Source organism: Rhipicephalus microplus, chromosome X, assembly GCF_043290135.1.
Source record: "Rhipicephalus microplus isolate Deutch F79 chromosome X, USDA_Rmic, whole genome shotgun sequence".
Taxonomy (NCBI): Eukaryota; Metazoa; Arthropoda; class Arachnida; order Ixodida; family Ixodidae; genus Rhipicephalus; species Rhipicephalus microplus.
Genome location: NC_134710.1, coordinates 284638756 through 284658278, shown reverse-complemented (window position 1 = coordinate 284658278; position 19523 = coordinate 284638756). Strand labels below are relative to the sequence as shown.

The window sequence follows — 19523 nt, the reverse complement described above, 5'->3', positions numbered from 1 at the left end:
TCACACGAAGTAAGTAGGGCAGTCTGATAGAAGGCCCTTTTTAAAACACAACAAGGCTTCACATGTCCTTAATTTTGGAATGTAATGGGTGATGCTTGTTCATGTTTACATTAAGATAATACTTAAAAGACATCTAACATCTCTGTAGGTGGAGCGACCATTCATTCGATTCCACGTACAGGCTTTCCACGGGGCTAGTGCGAAAAGCACCCGTAGAGAGGAGAATGCCTGGATGATGAACAGGATCAAGCATTTTAAAGACCGTAGGTGTTGCAGACTGATATGCTATTGCCCCGTACTCTAGGCGGGTACGTATTAGGCTTTTATATATATTCATTAGACACTCCTTGTCACTTCCCTACGTAGAGCGACAGAACACATTTAGAATGTTCATGGCTTTTATGCACTTGTTTTTTTAAATACTTGATGTGTGGTATGAAGGTTAGGTTGGTGTCCAAGATTAGGCCTAAGAATTTGTGTTTGGTATTAACAGAAAGACGTTGCCCATGCAGTTGAATATTGGGTTCAAAATGAATGCCTCTCTTCCTTGAGAACAAAACACGTGCTTTTCTGTGCATTCACTCGGAACCAGTTTTCTTCTACCCAATTGGAGACTTGGTTCAAACCAAGCTGAACCTGCCGCTCACACATGGCCAGATTGCAAGATCTAAAGCCAAGCTGGATGTTGTCGACATATGTACAATAAACCATATTGCGAGGGATGGAAAAGCGCAAAGAATTCATTTTGATAATAAAGTGTGCAACAGTACACCACCTTGTGGCACGCCTGTTTTTAGAACAAATGTTTGGGAAAGAATGCTGCCTACTTGAATGGGGAATGTCCGGATTGACAAGTAACTGTCGATTATAGTAAACATTCTGCCACACACGCTAGGGTGGGACAGGTCTCTTAATATTCCAAAGTGCCATGTTGTATCATTCGCCTTTTCGATATCGAGGAACATCGAGAGAAAGTATTGCTTATGAGCGAAAGCGTTCCTAATCTGTGCCTCGGTACGAACAAGGTGGTCGGTGGTGGATCTATCCTCTCAAAACCCTCACTGGAATTGGTCGAGCAAAGTGTTTGTTTCAAGGACATGTACAAGTCCGCAGTTTATCATTTTTTCGAAAAGTCTGCACAGGCAGCTTGTAAGTTCAATAGGCCTGTAACTCGAAACCGAAGAAGGGTCCTTGCCCTGTTTCGGGTCCTTGCCCTGTTTCAGGTCCTTGCCCTGTTTCAAAGTGGGAATAACAATAGCCTCTTTCCAGGAAGTAGGGATAGCACCAGAGAACCAGACAGCATTGTACAAACAAAGCAAGGTTTTTTGTGTTTCAATTGGTAGATTTTTTAATATTTCATACATCACATGATGAGAGCCTCGGGCGGAATTACTGCAGGAGTTTAGTGATGTTTAAAGCTCAGCTAAGCTTAAAGCTTGATTATATGCCTTGTATCTAGTAAATTTGTGTTCGAGTTTCTGCTTTTCTATTTTTGTTCTGTATTTTTGGAAAGCGTCAGTATAGTGTGACGAGCTGGACACCCATTCGAAGTCTGCACCGAGGAAGTTCTCCTGAACTTCCAAGGTATCGCCCTGTGTGTTTACGAGTGTGGTGAGTGTACTTGTCTTCCTGCTACCCTACCAACCAAGTTCCAGACTTGCTTCCTGTGTATATGAATTGATCCCTGACAAAAACTTCTGCCAGCTTTCTCTACTGGCCTGCCGACGCATTCTCTTGCCTTGAGACTTTATTTTCTTAAAGCTGTCAAAATTTTCGGCTGTCGGTGGGTTCCGAAGCAACCTCCATGCACTATTTTGCTGTTTGCACGTGTTTCAGCATTCAGAGTTCCACATCGGTACACGTCGTTTTCAGGGTGTCCATTCGTTTGTGAGATGCATTTTGTTGCAGCGTCAATCAAAAATGCTGTGAAGTAGTTGACAGCAGCATCAATGCTCAAAGTACATATGTCACTCCAACCTAAACGAGCGATGGTATAAAACTGTTGCCAGTCGGCTCTGTTTATGAGCCATTTGGGAACCCATGGTGGACACTCAGTTGCTGTAGTTGTGCACAAAACAACGGGGAAGTGGTCATTTCTGTAGGAATTACTGATGACTTTCCACTGGAGTAGAGGCACAAGAGACAAGAGATACTATGCTTAGGTCTATGGAGGAGTAGGTATTATTAGCGAGATTATAATAGGTTCGTTCTTTTCAATTCAGATGACGCACTCAACGAGAGAAGGAACTGTTCAATCAGTCGACCTCGCACGTCGTAACAAGATTCACCCCATAGCCTGCTATGCGGCGCATTCTAGTCTCCAAGGAGAACATAAGGCTCCGGAAGTTTTTCGATTAAAGACTGGAAGTCATGTTTTTGTAGGTGATAGCTTGGAGGTATGTGAAGAGTGCAAATTGTGATCAGTTTGTTGAAAAGCACAGCTCGAACAGCCACTGCCTCAAGAGATGATCGGAGTTGCAAGTGTGCGCATGCAATCTCTTGATTCCCATAACGGCAACACCTCTGGGTGATTTCATAACATCATTACGGTCCTTTCAGAAAGTAACATATTTACGAAGAAAGTTTATGTGTTTTGAATTTAAGTGTGTTTGTTGTACACACAGCACTTTTGGCGAGTGTTCGTGTAAAAGTTCTTGGACGTCGTCAAGGTTTCTGAGAAGGCCCCAGACATTCCAATGGATAATTTGAGTGTTCATAGCGAATGTAAAGTAGTGCTGTGTGTACGAAAAGCGAGCGGCTATTTAGGTGGGGAGTTTGAATTCAAGTAACAGGGTCGTCACCAGGCCCTGTTATCTGCTTTTTTGTTTTCTTGGCACATTCCAAGGAGCCACGCCATTCTTTCGGCACTAAGGATACCGACGTATCCATTGCCTCCTCGAAGGCACTAGATGCCCGCACGTGCGAGCTGGTACTTCAAATTCTGGGTCTCACCTGGTGAGGCGAGGCATGTGACCTGAGGACCCTTGAGTCTCCGTTCTCTGTTCACGAGTAAGCGGAGTAGTCTGGACTATACAGCCGCCTCAGGCGCAGGTGTCAGAACCGCCGGCTCCCTATGCGCGGGGTGAAGGAGTGACGAGGGCTGGTGCGGCGGTGCCCCCTGACACGCCGCATCAGCATATGTAGGCCCATAGAATGGCGAGATTTTCGCCGTGCTTCCTTAAATGGAATGTTCTCCTTTACCTTCAATGTAATGATCTCTTTTTCTTTCTTCCAGTATGCGCAGGAGCGTGAATATGCGGCATAGTTCCCTTCCCAGTTTACACAATGTGGCGGTTGTTTGCAGTTCTCAGACACGTGGCCTAGGACTCCACATTGTGCACAAGTCTGGTGACCACGACAGCTTTTAGAGCCATGGCCTTACCTCTGGCATTGGATACAACGACGAGGGTTTGGTATGTATGGCCTGAGAGAGGTTTTCTTGTACCCTGTTTGAATAGATTCCAGCAGTTTACTGAAAGCAAACGTGTGTATTAAGTGTTTCGTTGGTGTTTCCTTGTTATTTCTTCTGATTATAATTCTCTGTGCATTATGCACATTTTGGCTCTTCCACCTTCCAAAAGTTCACTTTCAGTCAGGTCAAGTAAGTCTGCGTCAGATACCACTCCGTGAGTTATGTTCATTGATCGGTGTGGTGTTACGGTGATCGATACGTCACCGAAAGTTGAGAGGCCGTCTAGCTTTTCAAAGTGTTTCTTGTCCCGCATTTTGAAGAGAAGGTCTCCGCTTGCCATTTTAGTTAACTTGCATCCAGCCCCGAGAGTTTCAGTAAGACACCTGGCCACTACGAAAGGAGATACGATCCTGGCTTGCTTTCCAGTTTTCTCACAGTGAATGACGTGGAGGTGTGGAAATGTTTTTATTGGCTGGTTGAAAACATTTATGCCATCGGTGCGTACCCGCTATAAGCTGGTACGATCAGTATGTAGGGGGCATGCTCTATGCATGCCGGTCTTATTTTTATTCAGCAGCATTGGCGGCCACCCACCACGGAGCCCAACAAGGGGACGCTGCAAGTTTGCGGATGCTGAAAGCTTGCAGACATCAGCCATACAACACTGACATAACCCAATGCGCCTAGACCAAGGTAGGCTATTTGCACAGGGTTAACCCTTGCTGCCAGGAAAATTGGACGTAAACAGAAGAGAGAAGTAGACAGGACAGACTTAAAGTGAGAGATAAAGACGAAGTTGTAGGGGGAGAGATATAGGAAAAGGCGACTGCCAATTTTCTTTGGGTGGGTCAGCCCAGGGGTGCCGTCTGTGTGGAGCTGGGGCCAAAGAAGTGTGTTGCCTCTTCCAGGGGGGGGGGGGGGGGGGCTAACAGGTCTGATCACCTGGCGTCAACTCGACCCCCAGGATCCCCTTTTCCCCGGACACGGCTCAGCCACGCATGGCTAGGCGCGGTAGAAGTCGAAGCCCCCCGTTAGCTCGGGTCCGTGGTGTCGCTACACACCAAACCCTTGCTTGGCCAGACCCCCCTGCGGGGAAGACTGAGAAAGTAGCTACGGTGAAAGAGGCTAGGGCAGCTCGAAATGCTTTAAGGAGTAACCGCTTTCAGGAGAAAGAGGCTATGGATGAAGTTACAGCAGCAGCCTAGCGAAAGCCACATTCGGCCCTAATGTGACGCAAGCATTCTGGGAATGCAGAATTGGTGGAGAAAGAGGCCACAGCCGCAACAGCAAACAAAGAGAAAGTTAACAGAATATCATAGAAGGTGCAACTAGGCTTTTGACCTCACATTCTTCTGAGCATCCCCTGTAATTTTGTTATCTTGAGAGTGATCTGCAGAGCGGCGAAGGCTTAAAACTTCATGTACAATGTGTTCTTGCCACTCAGGTCATGTTCAAATGAGTGCCAACATTTTTACTGGCACTCGCTTGTTGGAAGGCTAGCATTTCAGTGTTGAAAAGTTAGATCTGGTATGGTCAAGTGCAGTGGTTCTGCTGTAAGTCCTTGAACACACGGAAGCAGTGTTCCAATTGCATCTCAGGGATGTTCAAGCATGCAGTGGCTTTGCTAGAAGTTCACGCACACATGCCGGCAGTGTTCATTTATTACGGTACATTGATGACATCCTGTAGACCTTATGCAAAATTACTGCCATGTGTCAGAGATTTGAAGAAACTATTAATGTGATTCCATGTTGTAGGCTTCTGTCTTAATCATATCTCTGTTGTTGCTAGAACTGTTCGCTTCAGTAGATGCTTTGATCGTGATCGATTGGCACATAAAAAATGTCACATGAGTGAGTAAGCACTTATCTGCATTACCAGCATTTCCTAGTGACTTGATCAACAGTTAGTAATAAACTACCCCACAACAACAAAAATAGAGCAGCTGGGTTATAAGTCATTAATGAGCCTGTTATCATTGAAAATGAGGCAGTGCAGAAGGCATTAAACCAGAATTTTCGGCTTTTTATTGTGACGACAAAGCCATTTTTAGCTATATGAACATCCTAGGTAACATGTTGAATGGTTGTGAAGGAGCTATAGCTTGTGACATAACAATGCACAGCGACTCAATGCATAGCGACTCTCAAAACTACTACTTCAGGAACAGCCGACTTCTGGCCTTGCTGATACGATATATCGCAAGAGCTTAGCACAGACACTTATGAAGACAGGATAAAACAAATGAGGACACACACAGGTGCTAACTTTGAACAGTGATGTTGAAAGTTAGTACCTGAGTGTGTTCTCCTTCATGTCTTCCAGTCTTCATAGGTACCTGCACTAAACTCTTAGGATAAGCCTGATACTCTGCTCTTGTAGTCAGCATTAACATAAATTAGTAATAGTATATACAGTTGCACCCTGCTACAACGAACGCCACTTCAATGAAATTTCTGCAATAACAAAAAATTCATGGTTCCCCGTCAGCAGTCCATAGGAGTCAATGCATAAATATTGTCGCCACAACGAACCCTTTTTCTTCTGCCGTCCCGCTTCAAAGAAATTTCACGATACAATTCCAGGCTCAGATATTTATTGGTATACAGGAAACCCAATCTTAACACTTTCATGCATTTTGAGAACCTGAAAATACGTCGACAAAATCTAAAACACGTGTTAGCGCCACCAGAAACCACCGCTGTTCAGCAAACATGGACACCGCCATTGCTCGATAGCGATGGCAATGAGACTGCCCTGCTCATGAAGGATGGCTCTGCGTTTGCCACTGGCTTGCTTTCAAGCTGCAGACGATCGGAAGCTGAAGCTCAGTTGCTCAGTTCATGGTTTCCTTCACGCAGCTGCTGCATGCAACCGCAGAGCAATGCCTTTTCCGATTCCAATGCTTATCATTTTATTCGCGCTTGGCCAGTGTGGTACCTAATCAAAGCGGCCGCTCGTCCGCATTATCAACCAAATAAGCCAGCCGTGAGATTTGGATAATAAGAATGGCATATAATAAGGCAAAAGTCACCGCTCCACGATACCATGCCTCTATCTCGGCGTTGTCGAATACACTTTGACGGCAGACGGCTTCTGGTGTTAACGTGTAATGCAACTGTTTGGTACGTTTACGAATGTGGTTGTAGGAATTATTTCAGCAGTTTTCACCATGGCCTCGCTATGCATGACTGTGAATCGCGTCATGACGTTGGTGGGAAAGAATAAAAAGCAGCGGACACTTTTTTAATTTTAAGAACAAATGTTCGTTTGTTTAGCTAGCTCAGATCAGCTATATTTTTTCGATTTTACTACAACGAAATTCTTGCTTTAACGAAATATTTTCCACACCCCGTGAGTTTCGTTGTAGCGGGGTTCAACTGTATATTTATAAACTGATTGCTGTGCATATAAAATGTCAAAAATAAAATGTCAAACGCCCAAGAAAAGTGAACACAAAATGTGTTCGTTGCTCCAAGAAGTAGGTGTAAACTTATGGTAATGAAATGTTAGTATACTTTATACATATACTGGTGAATAACATGATAGGCCAATGAATTTCATGTTTTGCCAATATCAGTTCTGCTGAAGCCCGCAAGGTGGTGGAAGAGTTAAGAAAGGAAAAAAAGACAACTACTCATTTGGAACACGACACCACAAGGAAATCCATACGGATTTCTCAGAATGAAAAGCTTTTTAGTTGCCAAAAATTCGTCCTGATCCTGAACCAGGACGAATTTTTCGGCAACTAAGCAGCTTTTCTTTCCAAGAAATTTGTAAGGGTTTTAAGGTGGCTTCGTGCTACAAACAAGTTCTTCTTTCCCTTTCTTAAAATTTATGTTTCCGAACCACTTTCAAGGCCTTCAGAATCTCACTATGTAAACCTGTAACGGCGAGACAATTTTAAACCCCAACAAAAGCTTGAAAAGTTACCTCAGTGCAAGCAACAGTAAATAGCCAACGCCGAATGTAATACATTTCACAGAAGCTATTCGATTCGTATTCACTTTCAGAACTCACCAATCAATGCAGTAGAATATTACTGGTGTTTAGAGGCAGACAGAACAATGTATATGAGGTCTGTTTCAAACAATTATTCTGTAAGATAGCTGTGGTTGCTGTGAAAGGGCCGTTGTTCCATAACTAATGCAAGGGACATGGAACTGCCATTTTACAATTTCCACTCATTGAATAATAATTACTTGTTTTTAGCAATATGGTGCATACATGAATTACTAACCATTTGTTATTTGACCAGACCCCCCCCCCCCTGTTATTATTCCTTTAAAACAACATGATGTGCTTTGGAGTCGTGCTTCTCTCCTTCAGCAAAACAAACACCATATGCACATCAGGTAGCATGTTTTAATAGTTCCATTGCTACTTCTGCGATTTCAATGAATCATCAAATAATTCAAAACACTTGTTAAACAATGGCTACCTCCACAGTTACGTGGGTGTCTTACTGTGAAAGACATTTTACATGCATGTGTTCATGTATACACTATATGCTCATGGATAGTAGGATTTTATGCATAGGCCAGATTTATTCTTACATGAAACAGGCATCACGCAAGCTTTGAACACTGTCATTAAAAGTGCACAAATGTATTGTATTCAATTTAATCTACAAAGGTCTGTTTTTTTGCATAGTGTATTGGTATTTGACTTTTTTTTACCTCATTGCTATTGGAATATTCACCAAAATAGCCTAAATTAGATTTGGTTCAAAATAAAGTTACACAATTTATTTTTCAAATGCCACTTACATGTATCCATCCAATCGTGTCAAGGCCCAGCTCATCCTGAAACCCGATCACTAATTCTTCACTTTCCGTGCAGCAGTCATCGGCAGTTCCAGACTGCCTTGGTACCAAAAGGTGGCTGATGCTCAGCTGATTCTTTGCCTGCAGTTAATCACGTAACACATCCCTTTCAGCTACATCACTCACTAGAGGTCAATTAGGCTGAATTCTGCCCAAACAGAAGTACAATATCAAAGATTTCTTTAACAATGTTGTTGAGAACACTACAGCATTATTTTTCATTTCCCTTCAAAGTACATGTAGTGCAATTATTGATGCCATGGTCGTTCACCAAAAGACATGCACATTAAATCCCTTAAGGAGCCATGAAATTCCGTCTGTTAGTTCTAAATAATATATTATCTAACAAAGAAAATGAGCCCTTAAATTTACACTTCCTTATACAAGCGTTTCCTACAGAGACAACCCAGACAAATAACATACACAAAAAATAATAAGGGAGTCTGCAAGTAAAGTTTCTTGGCAAGAAATGAAAGATGTCATGGCAAAACATGGTTGCCAGAAACAAATATTATAGTGCATCCAATGTGGCTAGTCACAATGGACAGTAAACTTACACTACATTGTTTCAAAAACAGCAGACATTAACAATTTTTCAATATTTGAACTGATTTAACACTATAGCATTCACTCACCTCATCTAAACCTGCTATTTCAAACTTAGCACAAAACTCCAGCAGTCTCATAAAAAATCTTTCAACATAACAGTGCACAGTAAAGCATTGAAGTCTGTTTATTTCAAGTACTCTAAGCTCTTCGGAGCTTCCAAATGTTGCTTTGATATGCACCTTAGTATTTCACATTACTCCACATGCACGTGCTAAGCAAACCCTGGTAAACCCAAGTGTTAGAAATGGCTTTCTCCTGCCACCGCTGCACATTCTCATCACTGTGCACTGGTGCACTATCATGTTATGTATGCATAGTTCTCTTTTATGAATAAATATAGAATTACAAACTATTCTTCCAAAGTCTTCTAGTATGAAATGGCTGTAACAATGTCATTAAAAAGAATGGCCACATTCCACACCAAGAGACCAAGCCTTTAAAATGGATCAGACAGATTGTGAAGTCCAGCTTAGTCTTAGACCACAATCTGGTATCTGTGCTACACTACTACATAAGCAAAATACAACCTTGGTACAGAACAGCAAATAGCTGAAGTGTCCCATATTATCACGTCTTTTTGCCTTTTCCTAGTTTGCATGACAGGTTTTGACATTGATAGGGAGTTCATGAAGTCCCCACAGCCTATAGAGACGATTCCCCTTTTTGCCTATTCACGGCAGTAACAAGATATTATGGAGATTCAAAATAAAGGCAACTTCAATAGAATCTGCCAAGCTTCAGCAATTCTTTTCATAGCAACGATATTTGCACACTCAACATGCTGCCACTTTATTCAAAACGTAGTCTTACACAGCAGCACAAAGTAGCAAAAAGGAGGCAACCAGCGAAACTTCCTTAGGTTTACCTTGGTTGTCTCAACAGTACCCAGAGAAGCCAAGGGAAAGCCACCACCCTCTTTTTACAGAAAAATATGTCATAACAAGAGCTCAGAAAAAATGCACTCAAACAAAAAATTGGCCGGAATCTGCATGTTACACTGCAAATGTCGAAAGACGATAGTCTTGCATTTGGAGAGGGTGAACAAAACGTCTATTTGATGTTCTGCGCAATAAAATCGGCGAATAGTATTCTGGAGGCGCTGCGTCAGAGTGCCTCGAGCATGTAGCGAAGGCGAACGAGCGCATCGAGGCACGTTAGACACGAGCGTCATCTGGCAGTTATCTTCGAAAACAAAGGCATGCGCGCCCATGGCGAAAGATGCGCGCCAGTCTCGGAGGTGATAAGATGCAGAACGCAAACCGACGGGCAGGTGCCACCACCGTGACGTCGTAGCAAAGCGTTGGAAACACTTACCTTTTTAAGCATTACGTTGCATTGTCAGCGCAGCGCGATAAACACTACAGTCCTTAGAGTTACTTGTGTGTGCCGCTTCTAGTATAAAGGCAGACATACGAAACATTGACGTGTTGTTATGGCGCCTCAGATATGTGCTATAATTGCTTTTTAATTGACAATCGCACAACTATGAACGCTAAACCTTGAGCATTGTTGGTGGGTGCTGCGGATGGGCTTGGCCGTTTGGTGCCGTTTGAAGTATCGTTAAGGGTGGACAAACAGACAAATGTACAGACAGTCAGACAGAAAGACAGACCAAAAACTTTTCCGTCGAAGGTCCCCAAGAAAGACTATCATCTTTAAAACAACTGTCTCAACAAGTTTTAACTGAACGCATCAGTCAACACGCCCAGTGAAAGTACAGAATGTTTCTACTTCGGCAGGCTTGCAAACGTTGCAGCCGTTGTCATAATGCTTTAAAACATTCGCATTGTGGTAGGAATACCTGCCCATTCTTGCAGAATTCTAGCAACAGAGCATACCAATAACCAACAGTGCATAGTCCGCCAATATTGAAGTTTCCAATTCGGCAAATTACCAGTGTCAAGGAAACATCGTACAGATCAAACACAAAACAAGCAAGGAGATGAGGGCATAGGAGCTTTAACATTGGTGCCAGTGTCACAGCACAGCTCGTGAAATAGAACTTTCAGAAAAAACATTTTTTTGTCAATTCAAAATTGAAATTCCAAATTGGAGCACTGACATTTTCAATTTATATCTTGAATTTCTATAATATTCTTACCAGTACCACATTTTGAAGAGTTGCTGTTTACAAGCACTTGGAAATGTCTTGGCACATGATACTTACTAACTTTCCTGCCATAATAGCACACGTCTCAATATTCTTCTCAGTATTTTGTCGAGCAATGTGAAGAAACTTGGAGACAAGGCTTCCTGGCAAAACAACAGTTCGTAGCCCCTGGGCCGTAGAATAGTAGGGCTCTGTACTGAGCAACGGCAACGGCTTCGTGCTCCGATCCACGGCTGGAATTGCCCTCCTTACCACACTAGACAAAAGGACACAAAAGCAGAATTGTGGTTGCACTTTCACAATGAAAATTAATATTGCAGATAGTTACCATCCTATCATTTCTACTACAAATACTAGCTTCCACAATAGCATATACAGTCGATCATATACAGTCGATCTAAAATATATCGAACTCTCATATATAGAATTATTGGCTATATCAAACAGTTGAGAAATCCCCTGGAATTTCTCATGCAAAAGTATGAAATCAGTGCACCCGTATATCAAACTCCCACACAGCGGGACATCCGCTATATCGAACTCTGCTCCACGCCAAAACCCAAAAAGTGCATCCTTCCTAGCAAATATTTATCTCAAATATTTATCAAATATTTATCAAATATTTATATTTATTTTCTACCGCGTTCTAACAAGTTTCGATCCCTTTTCGCGCGTTGGTGACGAAAAGGTGGTGTTATAAAATTGCTCTGATCAGGTTGGTTGCGCGGCACTTTGAGTGCACCGGTATGTTTCATGCCCGATCTGCAGGTCTGAACATGCGGGCGTAGTGTTTTTCGAAAAGACCGATCGCTGGTGTCACCAAAATGAGAATGCGAAGTGACTCAGCGATCTCGTTGCAATATTAGCGTTCCCTTCCTTTTTGTTAGCGCACAGTGGCATGCGATGGGCATGCGAGCCTGAAAAGCATGACCTTCGAGATGTGCAACCTCGCGACGTATTGTTTTTTGTATTCTCGGTTTTAAAATGCATGTCTCGGAGGCTACGCCTTTTATACTTTTTGTATCAAAGCAGCTGAAAGCAGCGGCTGCCAACTACAAAGCCACAAGTATAGTTCACTATAGCCACAGGTGAGATTGATCTAAGAATGACAAACTGGGCTTGTTGGTTTGATATATTTGAAGTTTAAGGCGCGCATACGACTTGGACGAAGGTAAGGTACACATACAAATGGTACTCCAAGTGTGTACCTTATCTTCATCCGTGTCATATTCGCGCCTTAAACTTCACGTAAGTGACATCGATATCGCCAGCATGTCAATGATGGGAACTCGATGTTGTCTCTTGTGCCTTATGGACTTGTGTACTTCTCGCCTCGTTCCTAATAAATCCTCATTCGTGAGTTGAACAGAATGATGACCTGCACGTAGTGATAAAAATCACGACTGGCGCTTGGAGAAACATCAAGTAAAGCCCCGTCGTAAACTTTCCTTGTGGGCCAGGTAATGATTGCGGTTGCGTCATGACGACTGACAACGACGTGCAGTACCCGTGAATTCTACGACTCACCAGTGTTTCCGGGCCCCATCTCAGACAGTGAGCAATTCATCGGTGAAGATGACAACATAGCTCTTTCTAACTGCATCGATTCTGAGATCATGGTTGCCGCTGCTGCAGAAGTGTACCCGTATGGTTATGAATATGCCACCGCCTTTGCTGAAGCCGCTAACCAACCTTTTGCTGCGTTATTGTCAACGAAGAGGCTAAACTCACTCATTTGAAAAGCTTTAGTGATATTGAGGATGACTGGAACTTGATGGCGCACAAGAAACAAGAATACTTTCGAGTGATCGATCTTTCGAACTATTTTGCGATCCCCTTCGAGTTTAATATATACGGGATCGACTGTACATAAAATTTGTTAGGCACTAAGTACAAGTTTAGTGCAAAGCTCACAGTGTATGTGGTGAGAGCTGATCACAGCACACATGCTAGCCGCTTCAATCCTAATTCGTCTGTCATATTTTCCCTCCATTGTCACAGCAAGAAATAAATAAATGGCAAAATCGTCTACTACATAGTCTCATCTAAGGTTAGAGGTAAAAAAAACAATATCTTGTGGCCCATTAGACAGCGGGATCGATTCCTTTGAACACACGTATTAATGTGACAGAAGTAATTTCGCACTTTTCAAAGCATATTGTAGAGCAGAAAAAATTGATAATTTACAGAAGCTATTGGTGTTTTAGGAGCAGATTGCAAAAATATACCAATATTTCAGAATTAGGTTAATTTGCACATTCTACTTGGTCCCTTGACATCTCAATTAATGAGCTTTTAGTGTAGTTGCGTTAAAAATGTCAGTAACTGAGACAGTGTCGCCTCACCAGAAGCCTTGAAAGCAAGAACTAGGAACTAGCAAGAACACACACACAAAAGCTGGACTGCAAACCTGTAAGACACCATTAAAAATGGTTAGCAAAGCCATATAAGAAAACAACAGTTCTGTACTGAGAAGCATGGCTGAATTCAAGGGAATATGTTCTTTGTGAAGCAGGACAAGGTGTTTCTTCCATATTACCTCTGCTCCAGCTCCTCCACCAATTTGTGGAGGACGATTATCTTCTTACATCTACCACAGATGAAAGAATCATTTCCACTTTAATGGTGAATGAATTTGCCACGTTCGAAGTGGCGAGCAAAAGCTGCACCAGGGCACTCCACCCCGGTACAAGGCAACTGAATGAAATCTGCCAATGAAACACAGGCGCTCCCGCCAGAGCAAATGACAGGACGTGCTAGCGCACATCTGCTTCAGGAAGCACCCAGCCTTCCTTGCGTTTCACGCAGTTTTCACCTTCGCAGGCCATGTTCATAGAGAACGGGGATGCTCTGGCAGTGAATTTCGTCAGTCACATGGCACGCCACGTTCTGCATGCACGCGGGGCGCTTTTCGGTCATATCCATCAGTTTTCGTGGAGTATATCTGGCGGCAGAGCTGCTCCGGATATGCCAATAAAACGTACAAGGTGCACTCTCGATCTGCTAATGGAACAGGCTTGCTCCACATGGGGCAGCAAAACTGCAACCATAAGTGCTCCGAACCTGCCAATGATATCCACCATAAAGGTATTAATGGATACCGTACCTGGACCTTCTTCCCAGCTGGCATAATTCTATCAGAGTAGTGGTAATCCTCCGACTTACTACAGCAGCAACACATGAGTCTACATCATCAAAGCTGTGCGCACCAGTGCACTTGTACCGGGACATCTTCCTCCTTTCCGATAAATTAGCAAAATGTAATACAGCAGAAATGAAAGCACAACACTCCATACTGGTTATTACAAAGGTATGAGCACACGGTTAAAGAGACATTACTCACTCCACAGGTGCCGAGGGAAAAGCAGAAGGTTTTGAAGCCCTAGGAGGAATGTCTGGCACTTCAATGTCGCTCAGAGTTGGGAAAGGAGGCGTCTTGGGCCGAGGAGTGCCACAAACACCATTCTCCATCTCAAGGAGCACTGGGTAAACATTAGAAGGAGATATACCACCAGGCGGGGGCAGCTGAATCTCTGGCCTCTTAGGCTGGGCCATCTTTGCCTGTTGTTGTCGTTGCTGCAACGCGAATTGTTCATGTTGTTCATACATAAGCTGATCCAGCTGCTCTTTCTGTCTACGCTCTTCCTCAAGTGCTGCTTCGGCATCTGCTTTTTCCTGTAAATCGAAAATGCAGATGCACACAAATTCATTACACCACATCTCATTACCAGTATACTTATGTGATGCAGCTAAAAGTAGTAGTAGTGCAGTGGCACAGCCTGCCTTTCTAAATAACAAAGGGGCACACAGGAATGCAACAGCCAAAATAGAATTTGGAGCAATTTTCGGAGCAGCAGAATCTTACTTTTGGAGCACTAAAATGTGAATTTGGAGCAGGTTACGCAAAATAAAACATTTTATATCAGGAAATACCCAATTTTCAGCAAAGAAAGCTTACATTTAGAAAAACAAAGTATGTGCAAGCCATTCAACATCACCTAAATCATATGGGGGGGGGGGGGGGGCAGAAGTGTCATGCTCACAATTATGCTGCAGTATACACGCATGAGTAATTAAACGAAATTTGCTGCTGTTACTAGTGCAGTCCAAATCATAATACGCTTTTCCGTGGGGCACCAGTATATTGCGGCAAAGGTGGTTTAAGTAGCGTTCTGTGCGGGTTAGAGAAAAGACAAGAAATTTTCGAACACCCCTACGTCGCCTTTCCCCCCCCCCCCCCCTTTTTTTTATGATGGCGTTAGGTTTACAGCACAACATCTGGGCTCACCTACAACACATTCTACTAAATAAAGTAACAGCGGCGCACGCCGATTGGTACGGAAGCAGCACCAGATATCTATCGTCGGGACGACGCAACTAACGCAACTTCAAGACAGAAAAATGTTTTATGTACCGTTGCTACGGTGACCATTGTAGCCCGGAGTTCGCAGCATGTTGACATCGTCCGAGCGCCGAAAATTTGGTATGCGCCCCCAGCTTTAGTTGCTAACATGCCATAGCCGCTTTTACTGACTAGGAAGTTCATATTTCTTGCAAAGCGTTCATGGCTAGGACAACACGTTTTTGTCGTAAAGTTGCGTCGTCCCGCCAATAGGTATTCTTTGCAGTCAGCGGACCGATGGGCGCACGGCTTTGTTACTTAATCTGGTCAACCATGTCTCGCGACTGCTCTGACCTAATGGTATTAAGGTTAGCATGGCAAGGTTACCATCTTTTAAGGTTAAAGTCTGCGCGCTTGTATTTATTGATGACTCAAAATGCATGTGGGCAACATGGCCTCCATTTATCGCTGAAATTAGTGCAACTGAGAAAATTTTGAAGCTGGTCGGACATTTTGGCACAGCGTGGCGCAAAATGGAAAATTGTATCAAATTGGCGCTATTGGCACAGCTGTTGCATCCCTGAGCCTAAGTGGGGCAACTGAAGAACAAATAATCAACTGCCACTTGTGCCAACGTTTTCCTAGAGCAAACCCCTAAGCTGACCTTAAGTACCCTTTTACATTTATCACAGCTGTTTGGGCCTCAAGGTGTGGTGCCGGCAGGTATGGGTAGCCCCCCTCCAAGCAAGACAAGAACTTCAACTGCTCTAGGGGAATATTTGACAACTATTTTGCGATCACTTTTACACGCTCAAGCCTGCTAGCACAGTGGTTCTGCATGCTTCAGTATGCTGCCCTGCTGCAATTGTAGTTGTGAAAACAGGCACAACTGCAGAGAGAAACTGATATCAATACTAGGCTTGTGTGAGCATCACAGCATTCAAATTCTCTTCGTTTCAAATTTAAAACATAGCAAATTTCTGTGTTCAAAATGACCGAATCAAAACATATTAGGCCACAGGTAACCCCTGTAAAGGTCGTTTCACTGCAGTGGAAAGGTGCTAAGCTAAGAAAACACCTACTTAAATGTATATTGATTTGCATATAACTTTCTGTTAAAGCGGTTTCACTGCAGTGAAGAAATGCTAAATCGTAAAAACATTTATTTATTGAAAATCCGTATTGCCACAAAGCGCCCCTTCAAGGTGAAATGAACAGACTACCCTCACACCGATTCATCCTTTTCCAAGTTTAAAAGCTTGTTGTACCAGCTTATATGCTCTTCGTAAATTTTAAAACGACATAATTTACAGGTTATCCCATGCATTCAACTGAAAGTTAAATTCAGCTACTATTCAAAGTTGTTTCCACTTCCTTGGAACCAAAAAGAATAGCATTTACATGGGCCTTGTTTCAGTTCTTAAAAAAATATTGTGCAGACTAGTTGGATCATGACAATAAGCCCACTTTTCTTTATATGTGTTACATATTATTCAAACTTGATTTGAAATTGTTAGAAAAAAAAAAAACATTTCCTTCGAATTCACTTCAAACTTGAAATTACCTATTCGCACAAGCCTAATCAATACCACTGGAAAAAGCCATAGCTTCCTGGTCGACACCCTAATAGCACTGCTGCAGCTGTTAGGCAACGAGGCAGAGGCAAACAAGATGAAGTTGGCACTATTACGTGTTTTTCAGGTGCTAGTTTTTGTGTGTGTGCATGTGCATGGAAAGCACTGAAAGCCATGAAAGAATGAGCTAGTACAAATGCTTCATTCAGCAGCTGTGCAGCCTATACTATGTTCATGCTCTGTAAAGACAAGTGCACCCCTCAGGGAACAGGAAAAAAAAACCTGCCTCTGGAAGAATGAAAATATAAATGTAATTTTGGTCTTGGCAAACTGCTGTGTGTTGCAGTGAAGACCACTCGTGCAGTAAAGTAGAGAATGCAGCCTTGTAGGTGGGCCTTACAAACATCAGGTAATACGAACCTTAATAGCACTGCCGTCAATGTGTCAAGATTATGCTAGTGCGAATAGCGATTTTTAGTATTCAAGTGAATTCAAAACAAATAGTTATTTTCGTCAAATAATTTAAAATCAAATTTGAGTAGTACGTGTCACATATTATAAAGAAAAATGGGCATACTAGCCATGACCTCACCAACCTGCACAATATTTTTTTTAATTAGGACAAGGCCTGTGCAAATGCTTTGCAATTTTATCTTTGTTCAAAGAAAGTGAAAACGACTTTGAATATTAGCAGGATATGACGTTCAACAGAATCCAAGTCATAAACAGTAAAATAAAGCGTTTTAAAATTTACCACATGTGGAGCATATAAGCTAGTATATAAAGCTTTTAAAAAACACAGAAAATCATGAGTTGATGTGAGGGCAACATGTACGTTCAACCTTTACTGAGGCTTTATGGCAGTGCAAATTTCCCCTGGATATGTGTTTTCACGGCTTAGCATTCCTTCATTGTAATGAAGCCACCTTTACAGGGGTGTCGCATGTGAATCATTATACATTTAGTTGTTCATTTCGAATAGCGTACTTACTCACATAATCTGCGCACTCTTTTTCTAAAAAAATCGGAGCAAAGTTGGGAGTGCTTTCATCACGTGGGGCAAACTTTATGAAAGCTTTTTCGGGATGAGCCAGAAAATGCAGTAATGAAGAAAAAAAATGTTTGGTCGCTTAGCCTTTTGCAATTGACATATGCGTAGTGTTTGGAAACAGCTTCTTAGTTGCACTTCACACGTTTTCGCTGATTGAAGCTGTATCTTCTGCAAGCTGTCCCTGCGCCATCCGCAAACTCCATAAAAGTATTTCACTGCTTTCTTTTCTTGCAATCATTAAACCAAAAACAGTGGTATCTGCTGTGACGTTGAGGGGCGCCCAGAAGCGTTCACTACAACGCTGCGAAGCACTTTACCAACTTCATGGCAATGTCGCACGACGACCGCAATGATGCCGTTGGCATTGCAACAAGTAACCAACACTACAGCAAGCTACCACCAAAGCGTCAAAACAAACCGCCAATAACAAGATTACAGACAAAGTACGGTCACCGCCTCTCTGCCCACATGAGAAGTTACTGTAGAAAACGTAACCTATATCTTGCGTTCCTTGGTGTACACATGGATAACAAGTATGAAAAGCAAATCACAACCGAAGTGAGAATCAGGGGTGCTAACATGTTGCGGAAATTGTGACGCTCTCAAGTGCCAGGTGTCGAAGAATCAGGGGTGCTAACATGTTGCGAAAATTGTGACGCTCTCAGGTGCCAGGTGTTGGTTCACGGGACTGCAGTGGATGAATGTAGGGGGTGCATTTATTGTGCAAGAGAAAAAAATCTAAATTTTGACTGAAGTTGAGGGTGCATTTATTATGCGAGTGCATTCATTATGCAAGTAAATATGGTAGTTCAAAATTTATAAACATTTAAATTCAGATCAAAGCAAATTCGAATACTATATTATTTGTTTAAATATTAGAAGCATTCGAATATCCACACAAGCCAAGTCACGGTTGACTCTGCACAATGGTATCAATGGTAAAGTGCCTTTTCAAGTGAAGTTTCTGATCCTTCAACATCAACGACCATGCTGCTGCCTTGTCAATAAGCTCACACGTTAAAAAAAAACTGGACTTTCACACCTTGTGGGGGGAACTAACTTTTTACCAATACTCTATTCCACCACAGACATACAGATACTTCTACTGTAGAAACACTGCATAGCTGTTCAAGATTACTGCTGCATGTAAACCTTGCATATGGCATGTGTGCGCAAGGGCGTGTTCATGCACTTTCCTAGGCGTCAGTCAGCAAAATTATGAAATATTGGGCTGGCTCAAAAGTCCTGACATTTTTTAAGCAGAAGACTTGTGCAAATAAGAAAATGCATATTATGCTATACATTAGATTATTATATACTCTAAAAAATAGTAGTGTGCTTAATTTTCAATGCTGATCTCCTTTTCCTTCACTTCAGGTCACCAAAGGGTTTCTGTAACAACCTTTGCACTTGTTGAAAGACACAGTAAAGGGGCCCTTGAAAACTTTCTAAGCATGGTCAGAAAATGCTGCTGGTCGGTAGTTGAGACTCCCCAAAACACGCAAGCCAAATATTATGGCACAGCATGTGGCATGGAATTTAAAATAAATTCTGACAGTAAGCTAAAAATTGTTTTGACTTCTTTTGACAAATGATGAT

General features: G+C 42.6%; 1 protein-coding gene across 6 annotated transcripts in view; it reads right to left on the bottom strand.

Annotated features, from left to right (window-relative positions):
- LOC119161452 (STAM-binding protein) overlaps positions 1-19523 on the bottom strand; it is a 120711-nt gene that overhangs the window by 67750 nt on the left and 33438 nt on the right. For all 6 annotated transcript variants that reach the window (XR_012887344.1, XM_075879255.1, XM_075879253.1 and 3 more), the window contains 3 exons: positions 14301-14632; positions 11015-11213; positions 8182-8319 (listed from right to left, as the gene is read on the bottom strand). Coding sequence is in view for 5 of the 6 variants with exons in the window: in XM_075879255.1 (XP_075735370.1) it covers positions 8182-8319; positions 11015-11213; positions 14301-14632 (669 nt within the window). In the remaining variant the exon portion in view is untranslated. The remainder of the gene's footprint in view (positions 1-8181; positions 8320-11014; positions 11214-14300; positions 14633-19523) is intronic.